Genomic DNA, 25,111 nt, shown 5'->3' with positions numbered 1-25,111 from the left:
CCTGATGGGCTGTTGGACCCCTTTCTGGGGATGTAAAATCCCATTTAGCAGCTTAACAATGTCTTTTAAAAAAATACATGAAGACCAAGAGTGCTAATTTTTAACACACATGTAATTAAGGCTTTTCTATATAAGACCATTCATGATTGACCAGTCATGATTGCATGGAAACACCACTGCAATGCTATCAACCAGTTACCTGCCATCTTGTAGGACAGAGAGAATAACTGTCTGACCTCCTGTAAACATCAGCTACAGAATTTATCCTGGATGAATCAAGGGAAGTATATATTTGAACTGAATTTACCTGCACTTAAATTTGTCAAACCAGGCAAAGTCACAACAAACTACAGTGAATTAATTTTCCAATTATGCTCAAAAATAAACACTGTAAAAAAATAAACATCACACATCCTGAAGCTCTCTGAGGAACAGCAAATCTGCAACCACTCAAATGGGGAAGGGGGGACAAAGCATTCTGAGAAAATGAGGAGGAAGGAGAGTACTGCATGGAAGTAGATCTTAGTTATAGGGGGAACTCCTATGAAATAAACATCTACAAAGTGAGATTTTGGTTGGAGGTAAAGGTTGAGAATCCCTTTGCCGGACACCCCAAAACCAGATTGACCCCAAAACTGGAAGTTTTTTTAAAATTTATTATAAATTTTATATAATGGGATACAGAAACAAAAAAGGGTTAAAAAGGAAGAAGACAAACACATATCTGTGTCCAAGAGTTAACAAAGTAATATGTTCATACATCCGCTTCAATCCCATCCTTAAAATTCTAGAACTATGTCTTAATAGTGCCCTATAATATATTGCCATTCCCTTATGGAGTGCTATGCATAACATGATATTTAAAACTACTTAGTACCGTATATACCCGTGTATAAGCCGACCCGCGTATAAGCCGAGGTGCCTAATTTCTCCCCAAAAATGGGGAAAAATTAGGCACCCGTGTATAAGCCGAGGGTCGGCTTATAACCCCTCCCCCCCCCCGGCAGGCTTACCTGGGCTCCCGGCAGCAAGCGGCGCGGGCCTGGCGGCGGCGGCGACACAACCAGGCAAGGGCCGGGGCAGCCTCCCTGCAGCCGCCCCAGGCCGGCAGCAGCGGCGGCGAGGCCGGGCGAGGGCCGGGGCAGCCGCCCCAGGCCGCCCTCGGCCTTGCAGCAGCGGCGGCGAGGCCGGGCGAGGGCCGGGGCAGCCGCCCCAGGCCGCCCTCGGCCGGCAGCAGCGGCGGCGAGGCCGGGCGAGGGCCGGGGCAGCCGCCCCAGGCCGCCCTCGGCCGGCAGCAGCGGCGGCGAGGCCGGGCGAGGGCCGGGGCAGCCGCCCCAGGCCGCCCTCGGCCGGCAGCAGCGGCGGCGAGGCCGGGCGAGGGCCGGGGCAGCCGCCCCAGGCCGCCCTCGGCCGGCAGCAGCGGCGGCGAGGCCGGGCGAGGGCCGGGGCAGCCGCCCCAGGCCGCCCTCGGCCGGCAGCAGCGGCGGCGAGGCCGGGCGAGGGCCGGGGCAGCCGCCCTGCAGCTGCAGGAGGCCGCCCCAGGCCGCTCTTGGCAGCAGGAAGCGGCGTGGGACCGGCGGCGGCGGCAGTAAGTTCCCTCCTCCCTCCTCCCTCCTCCCCTACCCTACCGTATTGACCCGTGTATAAGCCGAGTTCGGCTTTTTCAGCCCTTTTTTGGGGCTGAAAAACTCGGCTTATACACGAGTATATACGGTAGATAATAATTAATCAACCACACTCTGATACCACAATATGAATTTGTAGCCTTGAATCTAACCTTTGGCTGAAATTATCATTTCCTTATATTGAATACCAGCTAATAACTGGTATCTATATCCTACATCTAGCAATAATATTTGGCACAGATAGATATTTATCATATATTGGTTGCCATTTCGTCTTAAAATCATCCAGCAAATTCTTTTCATCAGGTGCGTTAGTTTTGACAGCAAAGCAAAGTCTAATAACTTGTAAATCCATTCAGATAATTCCGGGATTTTTGGAGTTTTCCAGTGTGAGGCATATAGAATTCTAGCAGCGGTAGTCGCATATTGAGGAAGTTTTTAGCTGACGTGCAGGCATTACTCACAAGCCCATAGCAACACACCAAGCCTCTCTCACCTTTGCTTTCTGATGGTTCAATGAATACAAAATTATGAAAAATATTTTTATATTACATTCAGACTATGTGTATAGCATTTATAACATTTATAAAACATAGAATCATAGAATCATAGAATTATAGAGTTGGAAGGGCCCACCAGGGTCATCTAGTCCAACATAAATGAATTTCATGTTTAGACTTGGGTCCCATCCAAGATATCTTATTATGTATATACAAATATTCCAAAATATTCCAAAATATGGAAAGATCTGAAATATGGAACACTTCTGGTTCTGAGCATTCTGAATAAGGGATACTCAACCTGTATAGACAGCATTTTCGTGCCTACATCTCTCCAGCTCAATTTTATGGTTTTCTGACACTGGTAAGTTTCCAACCATCATCTAAACTAAAAATCAAGTACAGATTAGTCTGCAAACCACAAGTTGCTTTTGGTAACAGTTTCCTCTCTTTTCTTCCCCACCTTGGATGCAGGGTGGCTAGCTAACAAGCAAAAACAAGAAACAGGCACTGTATGAACCCAGTCCTGGCTTCATGTGCCACAATACTAGGGCCAAAACCATATGACACCATATGCAGCTACAGGAAACAGGACCCAACCTGGGCTGGGACCAAGGCACTATGGCAAGAGGGATCTCTGCCTTCCCCACACACTGTTTTCCTGGGCAGAAACATTTTTCCATTGTGGGGCCGCATGCACGGGGGAAAGCAGAGGCCCTTCCTCCCCTGGTGCCATGGTCTTGATCGGCGTGCATGCAGGGAAAGCAAGTCAGGGGACCTTACTTGTTAAAGTGCTGTGTAGAATGCAGCTGTTCAAAAATGATAAAGCTAAGTAGCAAAATTCACCAGCACACGCTTTAGTTGGCTATTGCTAAGAAGCAACTTCAATTTTTTTTAGAAAGACAACTATGCGGGGCTTGGCTAAATCAAAATGCATAATAGCAGTGGCATCAACATAAGACGAAAATGCCAGCCTAGCCCAAACCACTGACAGTATAAATCGGTGCACAATTTAAACAACTGCATGAGCCAAAATTGGACTCGACTGAAGCTACGTGAACTGCATTATGAAAGTATATGGCATCATCAGGCCTGCTCTATACTTTCCCATCACCATCATATGACATGGCATCATTATGTACAAATCTTGGACACTTTGGGGTGCTGGAAACCTGGCAACATGTCTATTTGCATCATCACCATGCACAAAAGTTATCATTAGGGTTGGATGCACCACAGCCAGAAGCCCAGTCAAAAAGAGAGAGAGCCCAAGCATTCCCTAACCCTCATACAAGGAGCCAGCAGTACCTAACCGGCAGGTTCTCAGCACAAAGAGAATTCAAGCAAAGCTCAGGATCTTAACTCTATCCCTGCTTACACTTGGAGAATGAGTGGAGCATTCATGCCTGGAATACCGGCAAACCAGATGTTCCATTCCCTGCCACCAAGAATAAATCCTTACACCCCTGGATGACTCAGGCCCTGAACATCCCTAACAGCAAAATGTCTCCCCCCACAATGATACAGATGAGTGTGATCAAACGGTGACAAAACATGAGTTAACGCAACTTCTCAAACAATATCAATCCCTTCACCTTTTATATTTGCGTGTGCGATAATCAACCATGCATCTTATACGGCTGTTATCTGCAGGGGCTAGACTACACCTTTTCCATTTAAATTCTTGAAGTAAAATCAGAATAATGTTAACTATGACCATAAGTCCAAACTAATCCCCAGCAATATGCTGAAATGGCATTAAATAGCATTTTCATTTAAGATTTGTGGCTGTTGCCTTCAGCATTTTCCTGCTTTCAGAACAAGGAATTATACAAACTCCTCCCTTATCTGGGAAAAAAGGAAACAACCAATAGATAGGACTAAAAATCACTCCCATGATTAATCACTCCTGTGATAAGCAAAAGGATAGCTGAGTTACTGATGGTCACTCCCTCTGTTCATCTTATTCTTACAGGGAAGCCTATCCATCCAATCCAAATAATCAGAAATGCAATATTAAAAAGTTAACATTTTAAGCCTCCCAGCAATTCCAAATATTATTTTTACCCATTATGCTGAAGAATTAACAGCGCATTCCTGAGCCTGAAGGGCAAAAGCCCTTAGGAGGCTAGGATGGCGCTGCGCCAATGTTCAGGCCCCCCACGCCGGCATCCGGGCAACTTATGCCGGTGTTAGTGGCCCAAACACCGGGGGGAAAGCCCAGATGATTGGAGCCACTGTGACAGTGCTGCCCCGGGACGCCGACAGGGCCTTCTGCCGGCATCTCACTGGGGTAAAAGCCTGCGCTGGCATCCCAGAAGGCGTTCCGGCGCCGGACTGGGGGAGAAGCCACCTTTAGGCAGCCTCCAATGTTCTTTCAGGCAGGGAACGCCCCTTTTTTATTTTTGCAAGATACGCCACCTTTTTGGGTGGCGTAACTCCCATGCAACCCTATGAAAACTCCTGTGGAACCCTATGAAAACTTCAGTTGGTACTGAATGCTGCAGCTCAATTACTACCAGGAGCTAGGATGAGTAAGCATACCATACCTATTCTACAAGTCACCCCATTAGCTACCAATTAGTTTCCAGGTTCTGTTCAAATCACTGGTTATTGCCTATGACAGGCCTCGACAAATTTTCTGCAGTTCTAAGAACCAGATGAAGAATTTAGAAGCCAGGACTCAGGATTTTCTCAAACATAATCCCTACAATACACTCCATAAATTATACATTCTCTCAAGCACAACCCATACATTTGTGCAATCATAACAAGCGTCAAGTATCTAAACAACAAATGAAACAAAGCTTGGCAAGGAAGAAGGCATTTCCTGATGTTTGATAATTGCATCAAGCTCATTCAGAGGACCACACTACTAGTGACAGCAGTCACAAGTTCATCCCGTGACCACCAGTGCCATTTTAGAAGCATTCATCGTTCTTTAAAAACTGCTGTGAGACCCCAGTCCAGACTGCACATGCAGCATGGTGGCCCCAGGAGCTCTTGTCCCCCACAGGCTGTTTTAGTGCCAGAAAAGGTGGGGAGAGGGCAAGAAGTGCTGGGGCCACCATGCTATGTGCCCACTCTGGATCAGGGTCTCGCGGCAATTTTTAAAGAATGACAAATGCTTCTGAAATGGCATTGGTGGCCACAGGATGGACCCATGGACCCCATGACTTGTAGCTTGGCTCAAAATGGTTGAACTGAATACCAGAATCTCAGTAACATTTGTCAAGTGGGATCTCCTTTTCCACCCCCAAAAGAATGGAGAATTTGCCTACACTACAGTTTTCTGAGTCTTTCCCATGGCAGTTCCTGCCAGCAGTCGAACCCCTCCTCCCACAAAGGGATGCCACGATGGCACTGCTCCCCACAAAATGGATGCATCTCAGAGAGTGCTGGGATCCATCTTGTATATCTAACTTGAGCAGGAAGGTGGCTGGCAGCTGTACTTTTCCCACAGCCCAAAGGTGTGCCTGGCAGGATAATGGGGCTAGCTAATCTCCATTGTGTCACCCTAAAGTGATTTAATCAGCACTCCAAGCAGACCATTAATTACCCTATCTGCACTCATCCTGGCAATCAATTAGTATTCAGGAGGCATTCTCTTGCATTCTGATGACTCATCAAATCTCTCCTATCTTTTTGTTTGGACCCCAGAAAAGCAATCAATTCTTTGTATCTGGCTTTCCTGCCAGCTTACCTCATACTGTCTCAGGACCCATTTTGCGGTATAAATATTGGACCTTTGGCCATTCACAATGTATGTATATTCTGGATCTGTGCATACACCCCCACTTGCGTGGGGGCCTTTTTTACTTTGCTCCCAGAAACGCTGGCCGTTTTCGCTCTTCAGCTCTGCTTTCCTTGGAGATCTCTTCAAGACCAGTAAATATCGCCCATCCTTGAAACCCTATCCAACTTCCACCCTTTTTCTCTTAACTGTTATATGATTTGTGTGTGAATGTCAATTGCTTGAAAGTATATTCTTTATTATTTTATACTTTAATGAATTACCCTTTTGATTTGTACAACTGCCTGTTCATTTGAGAGGTTTTCCAAGGATTTATCTTGGTAAAAGTAGATTATAGATCCCAGTTACCCCCCCCCTCGCTAGCTGTCTCCTCAGCTAATCCCAACTAAAGGGGAGACTGCCTACATAGGGTAACATTCCCTCCAGTGTAACACAAGCAGTTGAAAGTCCAAAGAAACCCAAAGCACATATGAAACTGATTGGATAACAGGTTATTACCAATGCAACGCATAACCAAAGTGATCTTTCGGGCTTTTGAAGCCTACAAATCCAGTGCGAACTACTGGCACAGCATAGTACTTATTTGCCATGATGGCTCTTACAGTAGATACAGAGGCAAGTGAACTGGAAATCCAGTGGGTCTGTGTGTGGAGGGGTGTATGTAAAAATTTCAATAAATCTAGTTTTGTCTATGGCAATAATTCCATTTGAAGAAGTGAAAAATAGACTTCAAAAGATTCATTATCAGTGGTTATTTGGTCACCAACACATATCCTCTGGCACTGCCATAGAGACAAGAACAGCATTGTTTTGATGCACACTGGCACTGTGTGATGCAATGCTGAAATCAGTTTGCTGCTATGGATTTCAAATTTGGTGCATTCTCTCTCACTAGAAAAATTTAAAATTTGCATTTTAAAAGCCAGTCTGGCTAGTTTTAAATCTCAGGAGGGCAATAAACAGATTTTCCTTTTAACTTGGCAATTATTGAAGTCATGGTGAAAGAGTGCCATTCACCCACTTAGCCTTTGCCCACATTTTTAAAAAATCCAATAAAAGCTTTCAAATGCAGATGCCGTATGAAGAGAATTTTTAAAGGTTGGGGACAGTGAATTGAGAATGCAAATGTTTCCTTGTAGGCTTGATTTATCCTAGCATCCACAATCAGGAGTCACTTATAATCCATGTCAAAGCCAAGTCTGCACAGGCAAAGGGAACAGAACACAAGAAGTTCAGAAGTTCACACCATTTGCATTATGTGTTTATTTAGCAAATTTTTATGTTGCCTCTGCAGAGAACCTGCTCGAGGTGGCTTACAAAAAAAACCCAGTAAAAACAAAGCATTAAAAGTTCTTTCTTAAAATCTGGCATTAAAATCCAGCATTAAAGCTCCATCAGGCATCAGGTACAAGGCCCTGCGCCCAAACTGACTGCTTCCTAAACATTTGGATAGAGCTTTGTTGCACAAAGTCAAGAACCAACTTGAAAGCAATCAGTTCCTCATGATAGTAGGGTGTTAAATACAGCTCAGTAGTTCATCATTATATGTCAGTTCTTATTTATCTGAATAAATGCACTAATTACTAACTTGGTTCCTACAAGGAAAAAGTCTTTGTAACCAATATGATCCAGGGATAACCCAAAACGTGTGAGCCTTGTGGCACCTTAAAAGTCAATGTATATATTTTGGCATACACTTTCATAGGCTACAGTCCTTTGCCTCTTTCTTGCCACTCTGTGTTTGCTTCACATTTGAATTTGTGGCATTTGTGTAAAGCTCTCTCCCCTGCCCTTTAACACAAAGTACCCCAGTCTCATCAATAAGACCAGGAAACCTACCAGCCTACCTGCTCACAGTGATATTATTTAAACCCTAGTGGCGTATCAAGCGTATGAAATAACCAACATCTATTTTCCAATCGACCAGAGTCCCAATGACCAGTAGTTCCCAATCTACATAGTATGCTATTCTTCAGAAGTTTGTTACTATGAGGAATGCACTAAACCAATCAAACAACTCAACTCATACCATCACCATCATACAGTGCCAAACACCACACTGGCTCTGATACAATAGTTAATTATTCTTCCCAGAACGCATTCTCACCAGTTATTACTTCTCAACAAGCAGGATAATATATATACTCAGGAAAGAGATACATGGAAAAACCACAGCCAGGCTATTTGCCAGGCATGTAGTATATACAGAATGATGCTGACCAGCAGCCACTCATGATGAAGGAGAACTAAAAGCTAAGAAAATTACACCCAGGTTTATGCACAGACATTATTCACTGACAATAAACAAAAGACTAAGCAAATTGCAATTATTAATGACCTTCAGTCTGTAGAAGAAAACTGCAGCACAAAGGAATACAGGAATGCAGCTGCAGATTTAACACACGAAGTTCGAAATCCAAAGCAATGCCAAAGTCAAAGAGTCAAGCAGGAGCTACAATTCTTGCCTTATTCTGGAAAGACAACAACATGAAAAAGGAAAGCTCATATAGAGGCACTTATCTATTTGTGGTGGAAAGTAAGAATCTCTTCCAAGAAAGCGGTAGGGAAAGTTTTTTTAAGGGTCTTTCAGGCAACAAATATTTCACAGGGGTTACATCTGAGCAGGAAGGCTAATAACACTTGCGGCTACAAATGGCTCTTTCTTTCAATCTCTGAACTATCACTTACTGAACCTTAGTCTATTCTCCTGGATCCCATATTCTTGCTCCCCCATATACCAGCGAAATTAAAACCAGAGACCTTTCTAACTGCAAGAAATGTCCACTCACTTGGGAATTTGAACAATTATACCTATGGTTCTAAATTCAACTAGTTATCCAGTAGCAGTGGAACATACCCAGCAAGAGCACGATGCCAAAGTGAATACATTTGCTTGCACTGAATACTTTAAATTAAGTGCCTGCCTATTCCAAAAATATAACTGTGATACATCTCAATGTTTGCTTTAAAACAATTTCAAAAGATCTGCCTTAGATCTTTTCTTAAGAATTTATTCTTGAATAAATTCGGAGAACAAAATGAACATATTTTTGCTTTTCCGCTTGAAGTGAATTAGCGATTCTAGGCAGACACTTTATTTTCAGGGGATTTGTGTTTGCAATTGTCTCCCAAACGATGATGTAAGAAATGCATACGAAATGTCAAATTCAATAATACCAAAGATAAAACCTTCCCTTTTTTAACCTGCCCTGTTTATTCAAGGGCAATAATCAGTAAATAAGAACATTAGGGAATGGATTTTTTTTTTTTGGTGAGGAGGGGCAGAGTAAACCACATTTTTGCCTGCCAAATCTTACTCACCCTGAAAGCCTAATATGACATTAACAAGGCACTGCATCAAAAAGAGTTTTCTATAGAACAAGAACAGGATTTAAAGTCTCTGCACAGTATTAAACCTGTTTCACGTCTATCAGAATGTGTAACTCTAAATTTCTTACTGTTAAAAGTAATTCTGACCTATAATTCCACAAGGACAGACAGCAGTATGTGTGGGGTTTTTTCCCCCAGTCATCTTCTCAAAGTGAGTGATAACACAAAACCCAGGTGCATGCTTTCCTTCCTAATGAAAGAATTAGCAAAAGCCAATGAGTCTCTATGGGCAGGGGGGAAATTGTTTGGTGGGCCTAATACTACTTCCAAGGGAGAACAGCCGGAGATGAAAAAGGTTAAACCCCCCCCTTCCCAGTGCAGAAACTGTAATATGACTCACAACTACCATTCAACAACTGATTTCAACTTTTACAGGAGACTCATAAGATCAGAATGCGGATCTCCTGCCGTGTCACCTAATTTGTCCCTAACCCATAGCGTTGGCCTAAGGCCACTGAGCCCCCTTGACTGCCCTACTCCGTTGCTGCCCCATCAGAGTCCAAGGCGCAATTCAGAGGAGTCACCTTGGAATCCAAGAAGCAGTTCCAGGGGCTGCGTCAAGGCATTTGCCCCCCGCCGCATCCTGCTGGGGCTGCACTGAAGAAGGACCACACCTCCTGGCCAAGCAAGGACCAGAGTCCAAAGCAAGCTGCCAAAGAATTAGGAACTCCAGGCAGCAGTGATGCAAGCCATCGGCCCAATCAGAGGCACTTTATCCACAGTCTACCTTGAATCCCACAGGGGTGGCATTACACAGAAATAAGAAGAGACCAGAACGGCTCAAGCAGGTAATGTATGTCGGTTTTTCAAATACAAAAGCTTGCATCCAGTCTGCTTGAATCTCTTCGGCAAGCACTGAAATTGCTAGGGACTGGGCAGGTTTTTCCAAAGAGATTCCAGTCCCTTTGTAATTGGAGGAAGAATGACAGCCAGCTAGGGAAGGGAAAAGACAAGATGCAGCTAGGAGTTACAGGGGTACTATCATGGGTGCCATCAACTGGGCCTGCTAACACCAAAGGGTTAATGTGCAGGACCCATTCTTGTTTGATGAACAGTGTCACATGTAACCTATGCTGAGCACAATTTCCTTTAAACATGTATCTGCAAAGAGGTGCACAAGGAGAAGGATTTGCTGCTGATACTGCAAAGATACCCAAATCTGCACACTCTTAAGTATTCCTGTCCCCCCCCTCCCCGCCTCCGGGTGCAGTTTTTCTCAGTCCATGAAACAAACCAGGAGGACAGCAGACACCCAGATGTAAAATTGCAAATTATACAAATCACAGGGTTATCTTCACTTTGCAACTTTCTAACATCACATTTCTACTCCATGTCCCCAGAAAATAGTGAGGAGCAGGTATACAGACCATTAGAAATCTAGAATAAAGACAAGGGTCGATTATGCATGGGAGTTTTCCCTGGGGCTCAATGCTGGCTCATCCCACACTTTTATGTTGCGAACGCTGAAAATGCTATGCACCAGTAAAGTCACCAAGCTCTAATCCAGAAGCATCTCCCCTCCCCTTGAAAATGCTGCTTTGTAATTGGCTGTAGCGTTTACTAAACACCCAAGTGCAGTGTTTAAAAGCTTTTGGGAGGAATGGAGCTCTCTAAAAAGGAACAGGTGGATAGAGAAACCCGGGTATTGTTTTACAATCCTTTCTTGTGTCAGTCTGCTCAGCAAGAACTCTGCGAAAGCAGGAAGCATTTGAGTCCCTGCTCCTTGAAATTGTGCTTTGTAATTGACTGTGCTGCTTACTGGGGGGAAACCTTCCCCCCCCCCCCAGCTTCCGTGTCCCGCACTTTGGCTTATGCACAGAGATTTCACCCCAGCTGATCTCAGGAGAGATTGAAATTGGATTATCCCAGCAACGGGAAGACCCGGGATTTGCAAGGGCTGGGCATGAGGTCATCTCTAATGGATGGAAAACTCATGCATAACTCCAAGGAACAACCAAGTCAGGCCATGGGCGAGCTTTTGTTAAAGTACATGTGCATAAACAACCAAAGTTTGCTACAATAACTGGTTTGGTTGACAAGTTAAAAGTTTAAGGTCAAAACACAGTATTTTGATATATTTTTCATTACAGTATATTATGAACCTGTGATGGGATAAACAAATTAGGAATGTAGACAGAGATTCTCTCCCATGTGAGCTGTTTACTTTAAAAAACAAACTTTTTGGATAGGACTAAAAAATGCCCAAGCACTGGGAAATCTCATAGTACTCACCACATACCTTGGCACTAATAGAGTTCAACAGTTGGTAATACTTTTTCATGAGAAAAGAAAGATTCCTGTAGCACCTTAAAGGTTAACATGTTTATTGAGGCATAAATATCTCAGCCAGAGGCTACGTCACCTGAATTACAGGCATGACATCAGGGATGGTGGTCCAGAATCAAACCACTGCCCACTTAGAAAACCCTTCTGTCAGGTGGAAATTTTTTGTGGATCCAAGCCAGTGATGTAGAAATAAAGTTTCTGCATTTTCTATCAGCAAAATGCAGCTTTCTCACCTCCTCCTTCCTGCCATAATTCTATCTAAAGCAATTAAAGCTGGCCATATTCTAACATCCCTGATAGTCTTGACATTACTGAATATACTATAATCAGCCATACAATGGCTCACAGTGTATAAACTGGAGCCAGGAATTTTCAAGTTAGCCTCCAGTTATAGCAAAATTGAAATTCCATGTCTCAAGGGTTAAGTTCGTCTACCTTAATGCAGCAGAAAACACTTTCCACTACAACATGTTCCTGGAGGTAAGAAAAAATTAGATATCTTTTGTACTGAGCAGAAACTTTAAGCCTTTTATTACAGTCTATCTACCAAGATGTTGACATTCTTCTACACGCAAGAGCTAACGTGGTCCAGAAGATTGGCAAAGGAGGCATGAACTGATAGTGTGACCTTGGACAAGTCACTTGCTATCAATCTCAGTTTCCCTCTGTAAAATAGAAACATTAATCATCTATCTCAGATAGTATTCTTGGGGTACACAAAGACTATAAAGCACTTTACAAAAAACAAAGCATGCAATATGAAGCTACCAGAGGAGTATTTTTTACAGAAAAATACATACATACTGTAAGTATTATAGCAGCAGAGACAGACAGACAGCTTTTCCCTCTAATTGTAGAAATACTTTCCACACTTTTCATTGGTTAAAAAAAGAGAAAACAACACAGTGGTCCTTCCTTACCTGTTCAGTGTATAAGACCCATTCCTCTTGAGTCTCATGCTTGGAGATAAAAATTTTAAGAAAAAATCCAGAGTGAAATAAAATTGTCCTGCTTCAATGAAAACAGAAGCACCTGTTTGTCAGAAAGGCGTTAAGTCAGTCAAGGAATCTCTTTCCTGTTTCACACAGTCATCAGTGGGAACAATCTGAAATCACCAGTTAGCAGGAAGTACAAAAGGAAATCGCCACAGGCAAAAACAAGAGCCTGAGGATGTGAAATACTCCACCTCTTGTCCAGCAAAACCTATAAACCTTTTCCCAAAATGCAGCAGAGATCGGCAGCTGAAGTGGGGGGGGGGGGGCAAGGAAGAGATAAAAACCTTAACGTCCTGTCCAAAAGTTTCAAAGGCTAACAGTGTCGAAGAACCAAGCTTGTGTGTTTCGCCCTCCTCTTCTAATTAGTTTGCAAGCTGCTTCAGAGCTCCCTCTTCCTCTGTAGCCTGCTGTGACTTATTACTCAAGTATTCATGACCGCCTCAGGAAAGCCAGGCAACACAAAGCGGAGTAGCTGGCATCCAGATTCTTTCATGTCGAAGCTGAAGATGGTCAAGCAAGAAATAGGGTGGGATGGGAGAGTAATCACAAAGCATCAAGGATGTCTGGCTCGAGAGAGGGGGGGAGGGAGGGGAGGGGGAAGGCTTCCAACAGCCCAATAAATCACTGGATAGCAATGTCTCTGATAAGGCTACTTTGCTTCTCTTCCTAGACTGCCCCCTGCTCCCGATCCCTGAGCATTCATGTCGCTCATCCATTCCGTTTTGGGGACGTATAACTGTAACTATTATGCAAGTATTTTCACAATACATCTAAGCACGGCTTCACTCTACAAAGCAGGCATTTTCACAAAGGGATGAATGCAGGTGGCAATGTGTGATGATCAACCATGTGGATTTGTGGGTCTGCGCATGCCCACTGGCCACTCACACTAGGTCCCCAGTGAATGTACAGTGTATGTACGCAAAAGACCCAGATGCAAGATAATCACGCACTCCACATGTAGATTTCACAGAAATGACGTCATAAAAACTTCTTTTGGTCCAGGAATTCTTTTCCATTAGAAGCGGCCATAGGGCTGCAAGTCAGATTAATCACTTTAATTGGACAAGCTTCTCTTTAAAATACAGTAAGCTTTCACACACACACACACACACACACACACACACACACACACACACACACACTTCCAGTAAGAGTCAAAACAAAAATTGAGGAGTGAAATTTTACATGCTCAGATGGTTAAACCCCTTGGATAAATCAAATGCCAGATCATCTGGGCTTGTTTTAGTTTTTGCTTTGGAAACCTAACCCTGAAGAATGTGTGACTTCAAAATATACTAAAAAACCTTTTGTGAACTTACTTGAACTGGACAAATTTCATTCTCTCAGAAGCGTGTTGGGGGAGGGATGACATCCCCTACCCCATGTCCCTTAAGAAGCACGCCCTCACAGGAAGCCAGCCGCTACAACTTGGTAAGCCTGGAAGTCAGGGAGGTTGGCTGGAGGGCATAAGCCAGAGACGCTCCTCTGAACAGGGAAAAGGGGAAGAGGATGGGTATCCTTTTAATTGTTTAACAAATGGGCACAGGACTACTCACATTTGATGTTTTTCCAACATCCACTGAGGAAAATATTGTCTGATGTTTGCAGGGCATGTTGGAAAGTAGTATGTGATATAAGAGTGTCCATTATGCTTTGGCGAAAGGATATGTAGAACAATTTAATTGTGAGTACACATAAAATGTTCGAGTCACTATGAAATTTAAGATGGGGGAAATATAGCTCAACAAATAAAGCAATTTAAGCACAGAGTAGGTGGGAAAATTAATTACGGTAGGTATGAAACAACCAGGGAAAGCAACATATGCATTTTTCCAGTAGCTTCTTTTATACTCTTTAATAGATCTAAATTTTAGTGCTGAAACTTTTTTTTTAAAAGCAGCTATGTTTAGTGCATCTAAGACTTTAATCTTTATAACTGTTGCAGTAATCTGATCATTTGAAGTTTCCAAAGTTGAATAAAATTAACAGCTCACTTTATTCATTAAGTTATTTTAATTGTCAGTGGGCAGCAGCACTTAAGAAAAAATTACTTGAGTAGCTGACACCGTAATTCCGTGACCTGGACCGGCTGGCTTGAGAGCTCTCCCCCCCACACACACACACACAGACACACACACAACAGCTGGCTCCCGCATGCCTCTAGTCACCGATCAGCCCAGCCTCTGATATGGTAGGAGGGAGGGAATTGTGTCCAAACCCAGAAGTGATGTCACTTCCGTGTGGTGAGCTAGGGATCCCCCAAACCTCTATAGAAACAACCCCTGAAATCTCTATGGGCCTGCATGTGCCCCTACTTTCTGGCACCCTATAAAATAGCCTGGGTCCATCTAGTGGGCAGGCCGCCCCAGGCTGTGTAAATAATAAGGCAATTGTTCTGTTTGGTTTTTACTCTCTCTCTCATCTCAGCGGCAAAGCAATATCGGGTTCAGCATAAGCAGGAGCTCTGCACACACCTGATATAATGCCAATGGCAGTGTTCACATGAAAGAAACAGCCTTACACACTGTACGTGATTTGTGCATTAGGAGCCTGTTGATTGAAAGTTGTACCCTCTTTGGGGTTTGGTTAACGTTAAAAGGATTCCAACTCTACCATGCTAAATGTCATAATTCCCTATGGACATAAAATTCACAGCACTTGATCTAAGAAAACAATTTCAGAATTTGCCTTTGCAGTATGTCTAAATATTAAATCCAATACATCCCAGGTTTGGTTGCAAGTTCGTTTTTCAAATGCATGCGGAGTTAAAAGATACTAAGTCTGAAGTTTAATGTAATATAGAACTAAAATATAAAGAGAGCTACAGGAAAATCCCCTAAAAACCACAGAGCTTTTAAAAAATACAATGCACACTAGTTAGTACATTACATTAAAACTTTATTACGGTCCACGGCCAGCCCAAAAACAAGTACAGGGAATAAACAAAAGGAATAAGATCAGTATACAACCAAACTCATGTAGCAACGGTATAAAATACTACAGAATTCTGTTAAGAGATTTGCGAACTGCAGCTAACCAGCAAAAGCCACAATCTGGAGTACGGATAAACAGAGTTAACTGCTTGCTGGATTGTGTCCAAAGCTCTCAAATATCACATCCATGAAGCCACTCTACCTTTTTAAAAAGTTTATAAAGTTTTTCTAATTGTGTAAGGAGGAGGAGTGAAAGCAAAGCTTGAAAGTTTATTGGAGGTATTTCCCCTCCCGTCACAGAAAAGTAACAATCAGGTAATTATGCACAGGCATGGCATTCGCCCAGATACAGGAAACAGCCGTGCAGCCAGCCAATTTACTCCACCCAGCTTCTCCCAGTTGGTATAAAAGGATTTGCTGCAAAATATAGCCGGTGACAGAGCCTAGAAGGGGAAGGAAGAAAGTATGGAAAGACTGTGGAGAGACACAGTAAAAGTCTGCTGAAGGAGATAAACCAGCATTTGATTAACTTAAGCAAATATTCACATTGCCCTAAAGAGTAGCAAACTCTCCAGAAAAATATTAGGGACGGCTCTTTGCTAGGCTGAAGGGACCACACACAAAAATTACAGCTGAATTTTCTCGCTGTTGTTAGGCAGTAGGCCAATAGTTTGAAGGTAGGGACAGACAAAGTCGCTTCTTCCTGCACGAAGGAGAGTACCTATATCTTGAGATGCAAGGCACTCTTTCTTTTGTCTGTAATAATCTGATGAAGGAATAATACTCAGGCTGTTCCAGTTTTCCAACTATTGTTCATACCAGGACATAGAATAAGAACATTAAAAAGTCCTGCTGGATCAGATCAGTGGTCCGTCGGGTCCAGTATTCTGCTTCACACAGTGGCCAACCAGTTGCCCTGCAGGATCAACCAACAGGTCACCAAAGGTCAAAGTCTGCCCTGATATTGCCTCCTAGCACTGGGTTTCAAAAGTTTACGGCCTGTGAATGTGGAGGCTCACTTTATTAACCACCGCTAATAGCCACTGATGGACCTATCCTCCATGAATCTGTCTAACATCCTTGTAAAGCCATATATGACCGTGGCCCTTCCCACCTCTACTGGCAGTGAATTCCACAATTTCATGCCATATTAAGTATTTTCCTTTTGTCTGTCCTGTAACTATTGCTCCCTCTAGCCACTTCCTCCACCCCATGCATTATTTTATAAAACTCCATCATCCACCCACCCCCCAGCCTTCTTTTTTGAAGACCAGAAAGTACTAGACCAGGGGTGTCAAACATGCGGCCCGCGGGCCGGATCTGGGCCCCAGAGGGATTTTATCCAGCCCACGGATCAGCTGGGAGGCCCAGGTTGGCCAGGGCGCGTTTTGCCACAGCCCTGATGGGTCGCAGGTCAGCTGGGGGGCGGGGGGTGTTTTGCTGCGGCCCCAATGGGCCGGGTGTCAGCTGGCAAGACCAAGTGTGTGCGTGGGAGGCTTTTCTCTTTTTTCTCTTTTCTCTTTCTGTCACGCTTTCTCCTTTTCTTTCTTTCCCTCTCTTTCTTCCTCTTTTTCTGTCCCCCTCTGCCTCTTTCCTTCCTTCTTTCCTTCCTTCCGCACGGGAGGATTTGCCTTGGATTTGCCGCTCTCCAGATGCACATTTTCCCCACCCGAATTCTCAAAACTCAAAAATAAGCCCACCCCCCACCCCCACCCCATGGAGTTTTGAGCATTCAGATGGGGAAAATGTGCATCTAGACTATAGAGCGGCAAATCCAAGGCAAAACCTCCAGTGCATAAATGACCTTTCTTTCTTTTGTATTTATTTATTTATATGTGTGTGTGTGTGTGTGTGTGCACATGGCCCGGCCCAACCAAGTGACATTTATGTCATATCCGGCCCTACTAACAAATGAGTTCGACACCCCTGTGCTAGACTCTCCCACAGAGAAAAGGTGCTCCCAGTCTTTGATCATCTTGGTTGCCCTCTTCTGTATTTTTTCCAGCTCTGAAATATCATTTTTACGATATGGTGACCAGAACTGCACACAGTATTCCAAATAAGGCCACACCATGGGTCTGCACTTGGCAGGGTGGATTTATTCCAATCAAATCAATTTAAGTCATGATTTCAGACTCTAGTCAGTTAGATTTAAATCATGGTTTTCTACATATACATTCATTCTTGCTGGTATAATCTTAATATTTACAACCAGAGGAAGGTTTCGTTTTTAGGATAATAACTTTTCAGATTAGCTTTACAGTTATATAAAAATAGCACTGATTTGGTTATACTGTCATACCTGTGTCTCCCTGGTCTGTACAACTATTGAAGTCCCCCTCATCCTTACTTGACTCAACCAAGGAAGCCAGAGCCATCAATTTGCAAGACCTGAGCAAGGCTGTGGATAATAGGACATTTTAGAGGTCATTAATTCATATGATCAGCATAAATCGAAAGCCACTTGACGGCACTTAACACAGAGAGAAATGTGTGCGGTACGTGTGCTATCTGACACTGCTTTTCTGTGGCTACCCCCATCTCCCTCCTCCCCCATTATGCTGCCTGCTCAAACCACTTGACAAAGAAAAAAACTATAAAAGATATGCTTTTTTGCATGCCTCAAGCATGCTAGGATGGTGGGAGCTCTCTAGCCTGGTTTCTAACTAGTATTCCAAGCTGGTTCATTCTGCCTGCCTGCTTCCCAAAGCCAAGCGTGTTTGCATCAATCTGGGTGTTCCAGGTTCAATTGTGCATCCTCACTCAACCTCCTATGAACTATAGATCAAGCCAGTAAATTCCGACCATGATCAAACTTGATAAATGCCACTGGTGGATCAACACCACTGAATGCAAGATCTCCCCAGAATTAAACAAACAGTTAATTACCAAGAACTTTACTACATCAAATTATTTAATCGTAGTTAACACTCCAGTGGTCTCAACGTATCCATTATTTCACTTCCTTAGTCTGTTACATCTTAGTTTCCTCAATCAGGTTTTTGTATTTCCCTGCATGCCCACCCAATCCTGCTCAATCTTCCTTCCTTCCCTGCAGACCAGCCCACCTGCTCATTTCACCTGTGTTTCTCGTCTTTCCTTCCCCTCACACTCTTTCTGCCTGCCCACCATTTTTCTTTCTCCCTCCACTCTTCTGCCAGTCTGATTTTCTCTCCTTTCACCTTTCATCCATTCACCACTCTAGGTTCTGTCCAGTGAACTAGGGGTGAATATGTACTTTCTAAATGTAGTTTACAAAAAAACAAAACCCAAACCAGATTTACTTGCATTCCTGGAATTTCGAATCCAAACATGAAATGAACTTTTTTAAACTGTTCAGTTACTTTACCTAAAATCACAAAATCACACAAGGTTGGAAGAGACCACAAAGGCCATCCAGTCCAACCCCCTGCCATGCAGGATCCCACAATCAAAGCACTCCCGACAGATGGCCATCCAAACTCTGCTTAAAAACCTCCGAAGACGGGGACTCCACCCCCCACCCACCCACCACCCACCCGAGGCAGCGCATTCCACCGTCGAACTGCCCTCACCGTCAGAAAGTTCTTCCTAATGTTTAGGTGGAATCGTTTTTCTCTTAGTTTAAATCCATTACTCCGTGTCCTAGTCTCTGAAGCAACAGAGAACAAGTTAGTTCCCTCATTAACATGGCATCCCTTCAAATATTTAAAGATGGCTATCATGTCACCCCTTAACTTTCTCTTCTCCAGACTAAACAAACCCAGCTCCTTAAGTCTCTCCTTATAGGGCATGGATTCCAGACCTTTGACCATTCTGGTCGCTCTCCTCTGGACACGCTCCAACTTGTCAACATCCTTCTTAAATTGTGGAGCCCAAAACTGGACACAGTATTCCAAGTGAGGTCTGACTAATGCAGAATACAGTGGTAGTATTACTTCCCTTGATCTAGACACAATACTCCTATTGACCTATCTGCCCTCCCTTGACTTGTGTTACAAGTTGTTTAATGGAGGTTCATAAACTTTTTCCTAAATGAAAAAATAATAATGCAAGGGCTCTACTTTACAAGGTATTTACAAAGATAGAGAAATAAAGGATGATGTTTTGTACAGAAATCTGACTATTACATTAGCAGGTTAGACGATGACACGATCAAGACTTTGGGAGTTTCATACAGCTGCAGGGATATCGGGAGGGGGGAGGCTTTGCATTGTGGCGGCTCCATGAAGAAGCCCAATACTCAAAAGCAATTGTCCACTAGCATGGTGACCTTCCGTGAGACACTGTCCATCTATGTTGCAAACCTACATACATTCCCCCCTGGGCAGGTGGCAACATGTGGAAATGTTTTTTGATGGCCTTAACATTTACAACAGCAATATAACGCACTCCTTAGAAAGAATATGTTAAGATTTGAAGAAGTTAGGAAACAGATACAGAACAGGAAAGAAAAAGTACCTTTTATAGCAAGATTGCAGCTGCTCTCTTTCTTGCTGCAACAACAGATGTGATGCTATGCAGCTCTACTTATCCTTTCTAGGGCTCATATGCTTCCTGTTTCCACTGAATACAGTGTATTTTATTTCCAGCCCTTTCTATATGTTCAAAGAACAATCTATCCATCCTCCATCTAAACGGCAGACTTCAGAGAAAGGAGCTGAGGCCCTGAATGGAGAGCTACTTTGAATTCGCTTTTTCTTCCACAGCTGCTCAAAAGGCAACCAGAGAAAGGCCAAACACTGTACAGAGAAAGCTTCCCTGCATTGTTGATGTGTTTCTCATTTCTCCAGAAACTTTCAGCTTACCTACATTAATTTTTTTATTTCCTTCCTTTTCCTAGGGCCACTGTTATTGTAGGCCCCCTGAAGAACCCTGGGCAAACACAGAAAATATGCTTATATTCCGCCATGGACAAAAAAAGATTCATTTGCATTTTCCACAAAAGGTGTGGAAAAGATTGCCACTGAGCAAACACTGAGCAGAAGCTTGGGTATTTGTCACATTCCCTTCCATCCCATCAGTCCCTCCTGATCCCTGTACAGTAGATTCTCAGGTTTGCAGGAATCCATTTTCTGTGAATTAGAAGGGAACCTGGCAAAGATCCACGCTCCTTGCACTGCTAATAGCAAGGACCATGCCCAATGTGCCTTAATCATTATCCAAACCACCATAAAATTAGTTTATACAACTTGTATCCAGCATTATTAAATAGGAGATATTTTTTACACTATTACAAACTCTCATCAGACATGCATCAACAAGAGTCCTTTCTATTATTTACTCATCTAGTAGACTCAGGTTAAGCTGAACCCCAACATTTTTTAATTCAAAGACCTGGATGTTGAAGTCTATGAAATGTTGTGGACTTCTGAGTTTTCCCTTATAGCTAAAGTTAGGGACACAGAGTTTCTTCAACTCTCAGCTTGAAATCTTTTCCCTGCAGCACAAACCAAAGCTCAAAGCGGTGCATTTTGTCTGAACTGGGGGGAAACGATTAGTTTACACCTCTACCAATGAACGATGAGGCGATGGTGAAGTCAAGTAAGCTTAATCACATCAACCATGGCAATCTCCATCCAGAATATTCATAAAGTCAGGTGCTGCCTGCTGGTACTCTGGTGTATCAACATCAAAGAGAAGAAACAGTGTACAAGAAAATCAGGTTACTTAGGTGGCCAATCGACTTTGAACAAAAGCTAACTGCTAATTTACCCAGCGAAGAGCAAAGCTAACAATGGCTGTAGGGGGTCATAAAAACAAAACCGAGATCCAGTGGCACCTTTAAGATGCTAAAAACATTTGTTCCAATGTGAAAAAATGTTTTTGTTCTAGGTAAGGAGGAGCATAAGCAGCTCTAGACCCCTTGTGAGCATGCCGGTACATTTATTTACTACAATATTATACTTCCAATCTGAAGGTCACAAAACAGCTCAAACAGGTGTTAGGGGAAAAATGTATCTGGGAAAGGAGATAAAACTGCCCCTGCTGCTTATTCTGTCAGTGGGCTCCACTGCTGGAAGAGGCACACAGACAATTACTTTTTCTCACTTTGCCCTCCCTGATGCAGCCGCCATGGCTTTTCACCAACACAAGCCCCTCCAACTTCTGCCATTGCCTTTTCAAAGCTCAGATGGAAAATATCTGCTTCTACTAACCTCTGACACAGGCACCTCATAAAGTTCTGCTTCATGGATAGATGATATATATTTTTAAAGCACTTTTGTTATGGAATTCTTACAGTTCTTGGCTACACTTTAAATTTGCTTTTAGATTATTATTTTCTTTGCCTCTAATAAGGCCTCTGTTGTGTGTTCTTGCCCAATTTTTCTCATGAGTAACACTTTTGTTTAAAAGACATAATTTCTGCTTCACGGTCCCACCAGTCTGAGCAATTGCATTCAGCCCTAAGGCATGTTTAGGCTGATGTAAGAGTTGAAATCTGTCTCCCTGTTGAACAGAGTGGTAGGTAATATTACCTTAAGGTCCCTATTTTGATGTAACCAAGACTTTTATTTATGGAATTTATAGGCCATCTTTCTCCAAAGACCATTATTAGAACATCCAGATACACACCCACATACACACACACACACACAAAACAATCCAATAATACTTTAAAGCATACACAGTATTAAAAGTACATTAAATTACATTACACTTCTGGGCAAGTAAGAATGCAAGTTCATTCTCTTGTACTTGCCAAGATGGAAGAAAGAACTGTATACAAACCTGTATTAGAGATCAATCAAGTTTCTGAACTTTCATGGGCAGACCTTGCAATCAACCATTTAAAAAAAAAAAAAGGTAAAGGTCCCCTGTGCACGCACCGGGTCATTCCTGACCCATCGGGTGACGTCACATCCCAACGTTTACTAGGCAGACTTTGTTTACGGGGTGGTTTGCCAGTGCCTTCCCCAGTCATCTTCCCTTTACCCCCAGCAAGCTGGGTACTCATTTGACCGACCTCGGAAGGATGGAAGGCTGAGTCAACCTTGAGCCGGCTACCTGAAACCGACTTCCGTTGGGATCGAACTCAGGTCGTGAGCAGAGCTTGGACTGCAGTTTACCACTCTGCACCTTGTTTTATTTGCAGTTTAAAATCAAACCCTAAAATATAACAGGTCTAATATGATCAAAACCATGCTACTCAGTTGCCAGTGGACAACATCACACAGAACAGTACAAATTTCTATTCCTGTATGTGTTGCGTACTTTTAGTGCAGTTTTTCCAAACTGTAGCCCATCTGTTCGCTGCATGTCAAACCTGCATCTCATACTTTACCAACAACTTGTCTTCAAGGCAAGATTTTCCCCATCTCTGGGGCCGCAGACCTAAGTACACAGCTGAAAGGCAACCAATATAAAAGGAAGTTAAGAGCCTTGGAAAAACACTGCTCAAACACTTCCTCACTCAACTTAGTTACCAAACATGTTACTTCAAGTTGTCTCTGAAGGCTGGGACAGTATTTTTTAGCATACCCCATCATTGTCTGATGGTTCTGAGTTCTGTTCTCTCTCAGTAGTACTGATCAAGTTGGAGAACACTGAATTCTTAAAGCATGCTATCAACCACAACAGTGCAAAGGCACATTATAGAAAAAGGTGCAGCACGCCAAAGGCAGGAACTTCTCATAACCACACTGCGCTAAATACAACAGGTAGAGTGCTTTTTAAGAGAGGATTGAGTATCTTACACTTTTTCCCCTCCGAGATTACTGTCCAGATTAGTAATTGCTCACATTTCAGCCAAGCATTTGTGGACAAACTGCAGGAGAATGGCAAAGTAAGCAAACAGTTAAATGGGCTACAAGCTGGCACTCCCATTTTTGGAACCCTCTTCTGGAAGCTTATGGCCTTATGACAGCAGTGGTTCAGAGATCCATAATATCAAACCAGACAATCATAATCAGGCTGAGTGCAGCAAAAAGGCAAGTTCAAGAGGAAGAGGCCTGCTTTCATGAACTCGAGACCCCTGTAATCATCCCTGTGATTCTCCACAGCTCCTGACATTTAGAGTGATATATGACCTGACACTGGGCAGGTTAATAACCCAAACCATTTAAACCATAAACTAACCATTTAGCCAGGCAGAAAGGCTTATCTCCGGACTTATTCACACTTCTCAGGACTACAAAGCACTGAGGTTCTTAGCCAGCAGCATTGTCCCACAAGTACCCCACTAGGAAACGGAGACCACCTTGACTCATCCACCTTCTAGAAAGTGGACAGAAAAGGGTATAAGAGGGCTCCCAAAGCCTCACTATTCTGTAACTCATTCAGCTCCCGGGCCTTCTTCCACTGCTGAAATTACACAGGAGCCTTTCTTCAAGAAACAGGCCTTTGCCTAATTATTCCTATACATGTCACCAAGTCACTAGTAGTTTACTAATTCCCCAGGCTTGCATTAAAGAGCTTGATTATAACAGCACTACTTTTCGTGCTCGCCGCGTTTGATCATCTCAGTTTTTTTGAATACCACCACACGGTTTGCCCGCTTATACTTATTATTTGACAACTCCTCGTCTTTCTAGAGCCTTCTGTTTAGCTAGACTGAATGCTAACCCCTCTATGGTTATGCAGGGCAGAATTTTGAATATACCATACTCAGACAGGACCTGTCCTTGCTCTTCTGGCTCTATTGGTTCATTAGCTCATGCCCTCTTGGAATGCCGCTTTTATGAGGAACTTCGATCATGTTATATCTCTCCCCTTTTAACATATAAATCTAATGCCTCTGTCTCTGACATAATGCCTTTTTTATTAAGTGACAGGAATACCAAGGCTACATTGTCAGTGGCAAGATTTATCTCAGTCCTTATATCCCTCAAACATTAGATTTACACTGCTCAAGATCAAAAGGAGCTTCTAAGGGATAAAGGAATTCCCCAAGGTTGGTATTTCTATTTTATTTTTCAATTTATCACCATTTCCCTCATTTTTCACTGAAGACTTATTATTAAAGGGTTCTGAAAACTTGTTAGACCCACTCCCCCCCCCCCCGGATTTTATCTGATATAGTGAGGAGAGTGTCCTCATGTAAAACTAGAATCAAAGATCTCTCACCCAGGAATTTCAGTTTACAACTGAAGACCAAAAAAGTACAGCCCCTCACCCCAGTTCTCAGAGGGTGACATGAACAGGAATGTGTTACCATGCATGCAAATGTCAGAAGGATGCATGTACAACACACATTCATCCCCTTGAGAACTCTGCTTAGGATTGCACTGTCAGCAACAGCATCAGCTTCTAGCTTGTAGGCCAAGCGGCAGGCTCCTGGTCATAGTTCACAAGGACTCAAAGGATCATGAGATTTTTGTTTAAGGCACTAAAATAGTTTCTCACACCCTATACCAGCAACAGAAGATTAAGTCTGGAAATTGAAATATGAATTTCAATTTGAAATATATGATCAGAGAACCAGTGTATTCAGCTTTTAGAAAGACTGAACAATGGCAAGTTTTCTACAAAAGGTTGTCTCTGTTTCTTGAGTTTTTTAGGAAATGGGGCTTAAAGGAGCAAATGAGAGACTAAAGCTAACCCTTCGTTATTATTTTTCCATCTTGAAGTAAAATATCTTCCCATCAGAGGGCTAGGCTGCAGTTAGCGGTTTACGGCTGGTTACCCTTAGGAACCAAGTGGACTT

General features: G+C 43.1%; 1 protein-coding gene across 2 annotated transcripts in view; it reads right to left on the bottom strand.

Annotated features, from left to right (window-relative positions):
- Positions 1-25,111, bottom strand: part of MOB2 (MOB kinase activator 2) — a 154,821-nt gene that overhangs the window by 67,663 nt on the left and 62,047 nt on the right. Inside the window, exon 1 of one of the 2 annotated variants that reach the window (XM_056850723.1) lies at positions 12,476-12,606. The exons of the other annotated variant lie outside the window; for it this stretch is intronic. Coding sequence (XP_056706701.1) covers positions 12,476-12,513 — 38 coding nt within the window. The 5' untranslated portion in view covers positions 12,514-12,606. Of the gene's footprint in view, positions 1-12,475; positions 12,607-25,111 lie in introns of those variants that run through there. 2 annotated transcript variants of the gene reach the window in all.

This window comes from Euleptes europaea, chromosome 6 (assembly GCF_029931775.1).
Source record: "Euleptes europaea isolate rEulEur1 chromosome 6, rEulEur1.hap1, whole genome shotgun sequence".
NCBI lineage: Eukaryota > Metazoa > Chordata > Lepidosauria > Squamata > Sphaerodactylidae > Euleptes > Euleptes europaea.
Note: the sequence above shows the minus strand (reverse complement) of the source record. Positions and strands in the feature narration are given on the sequence as shown.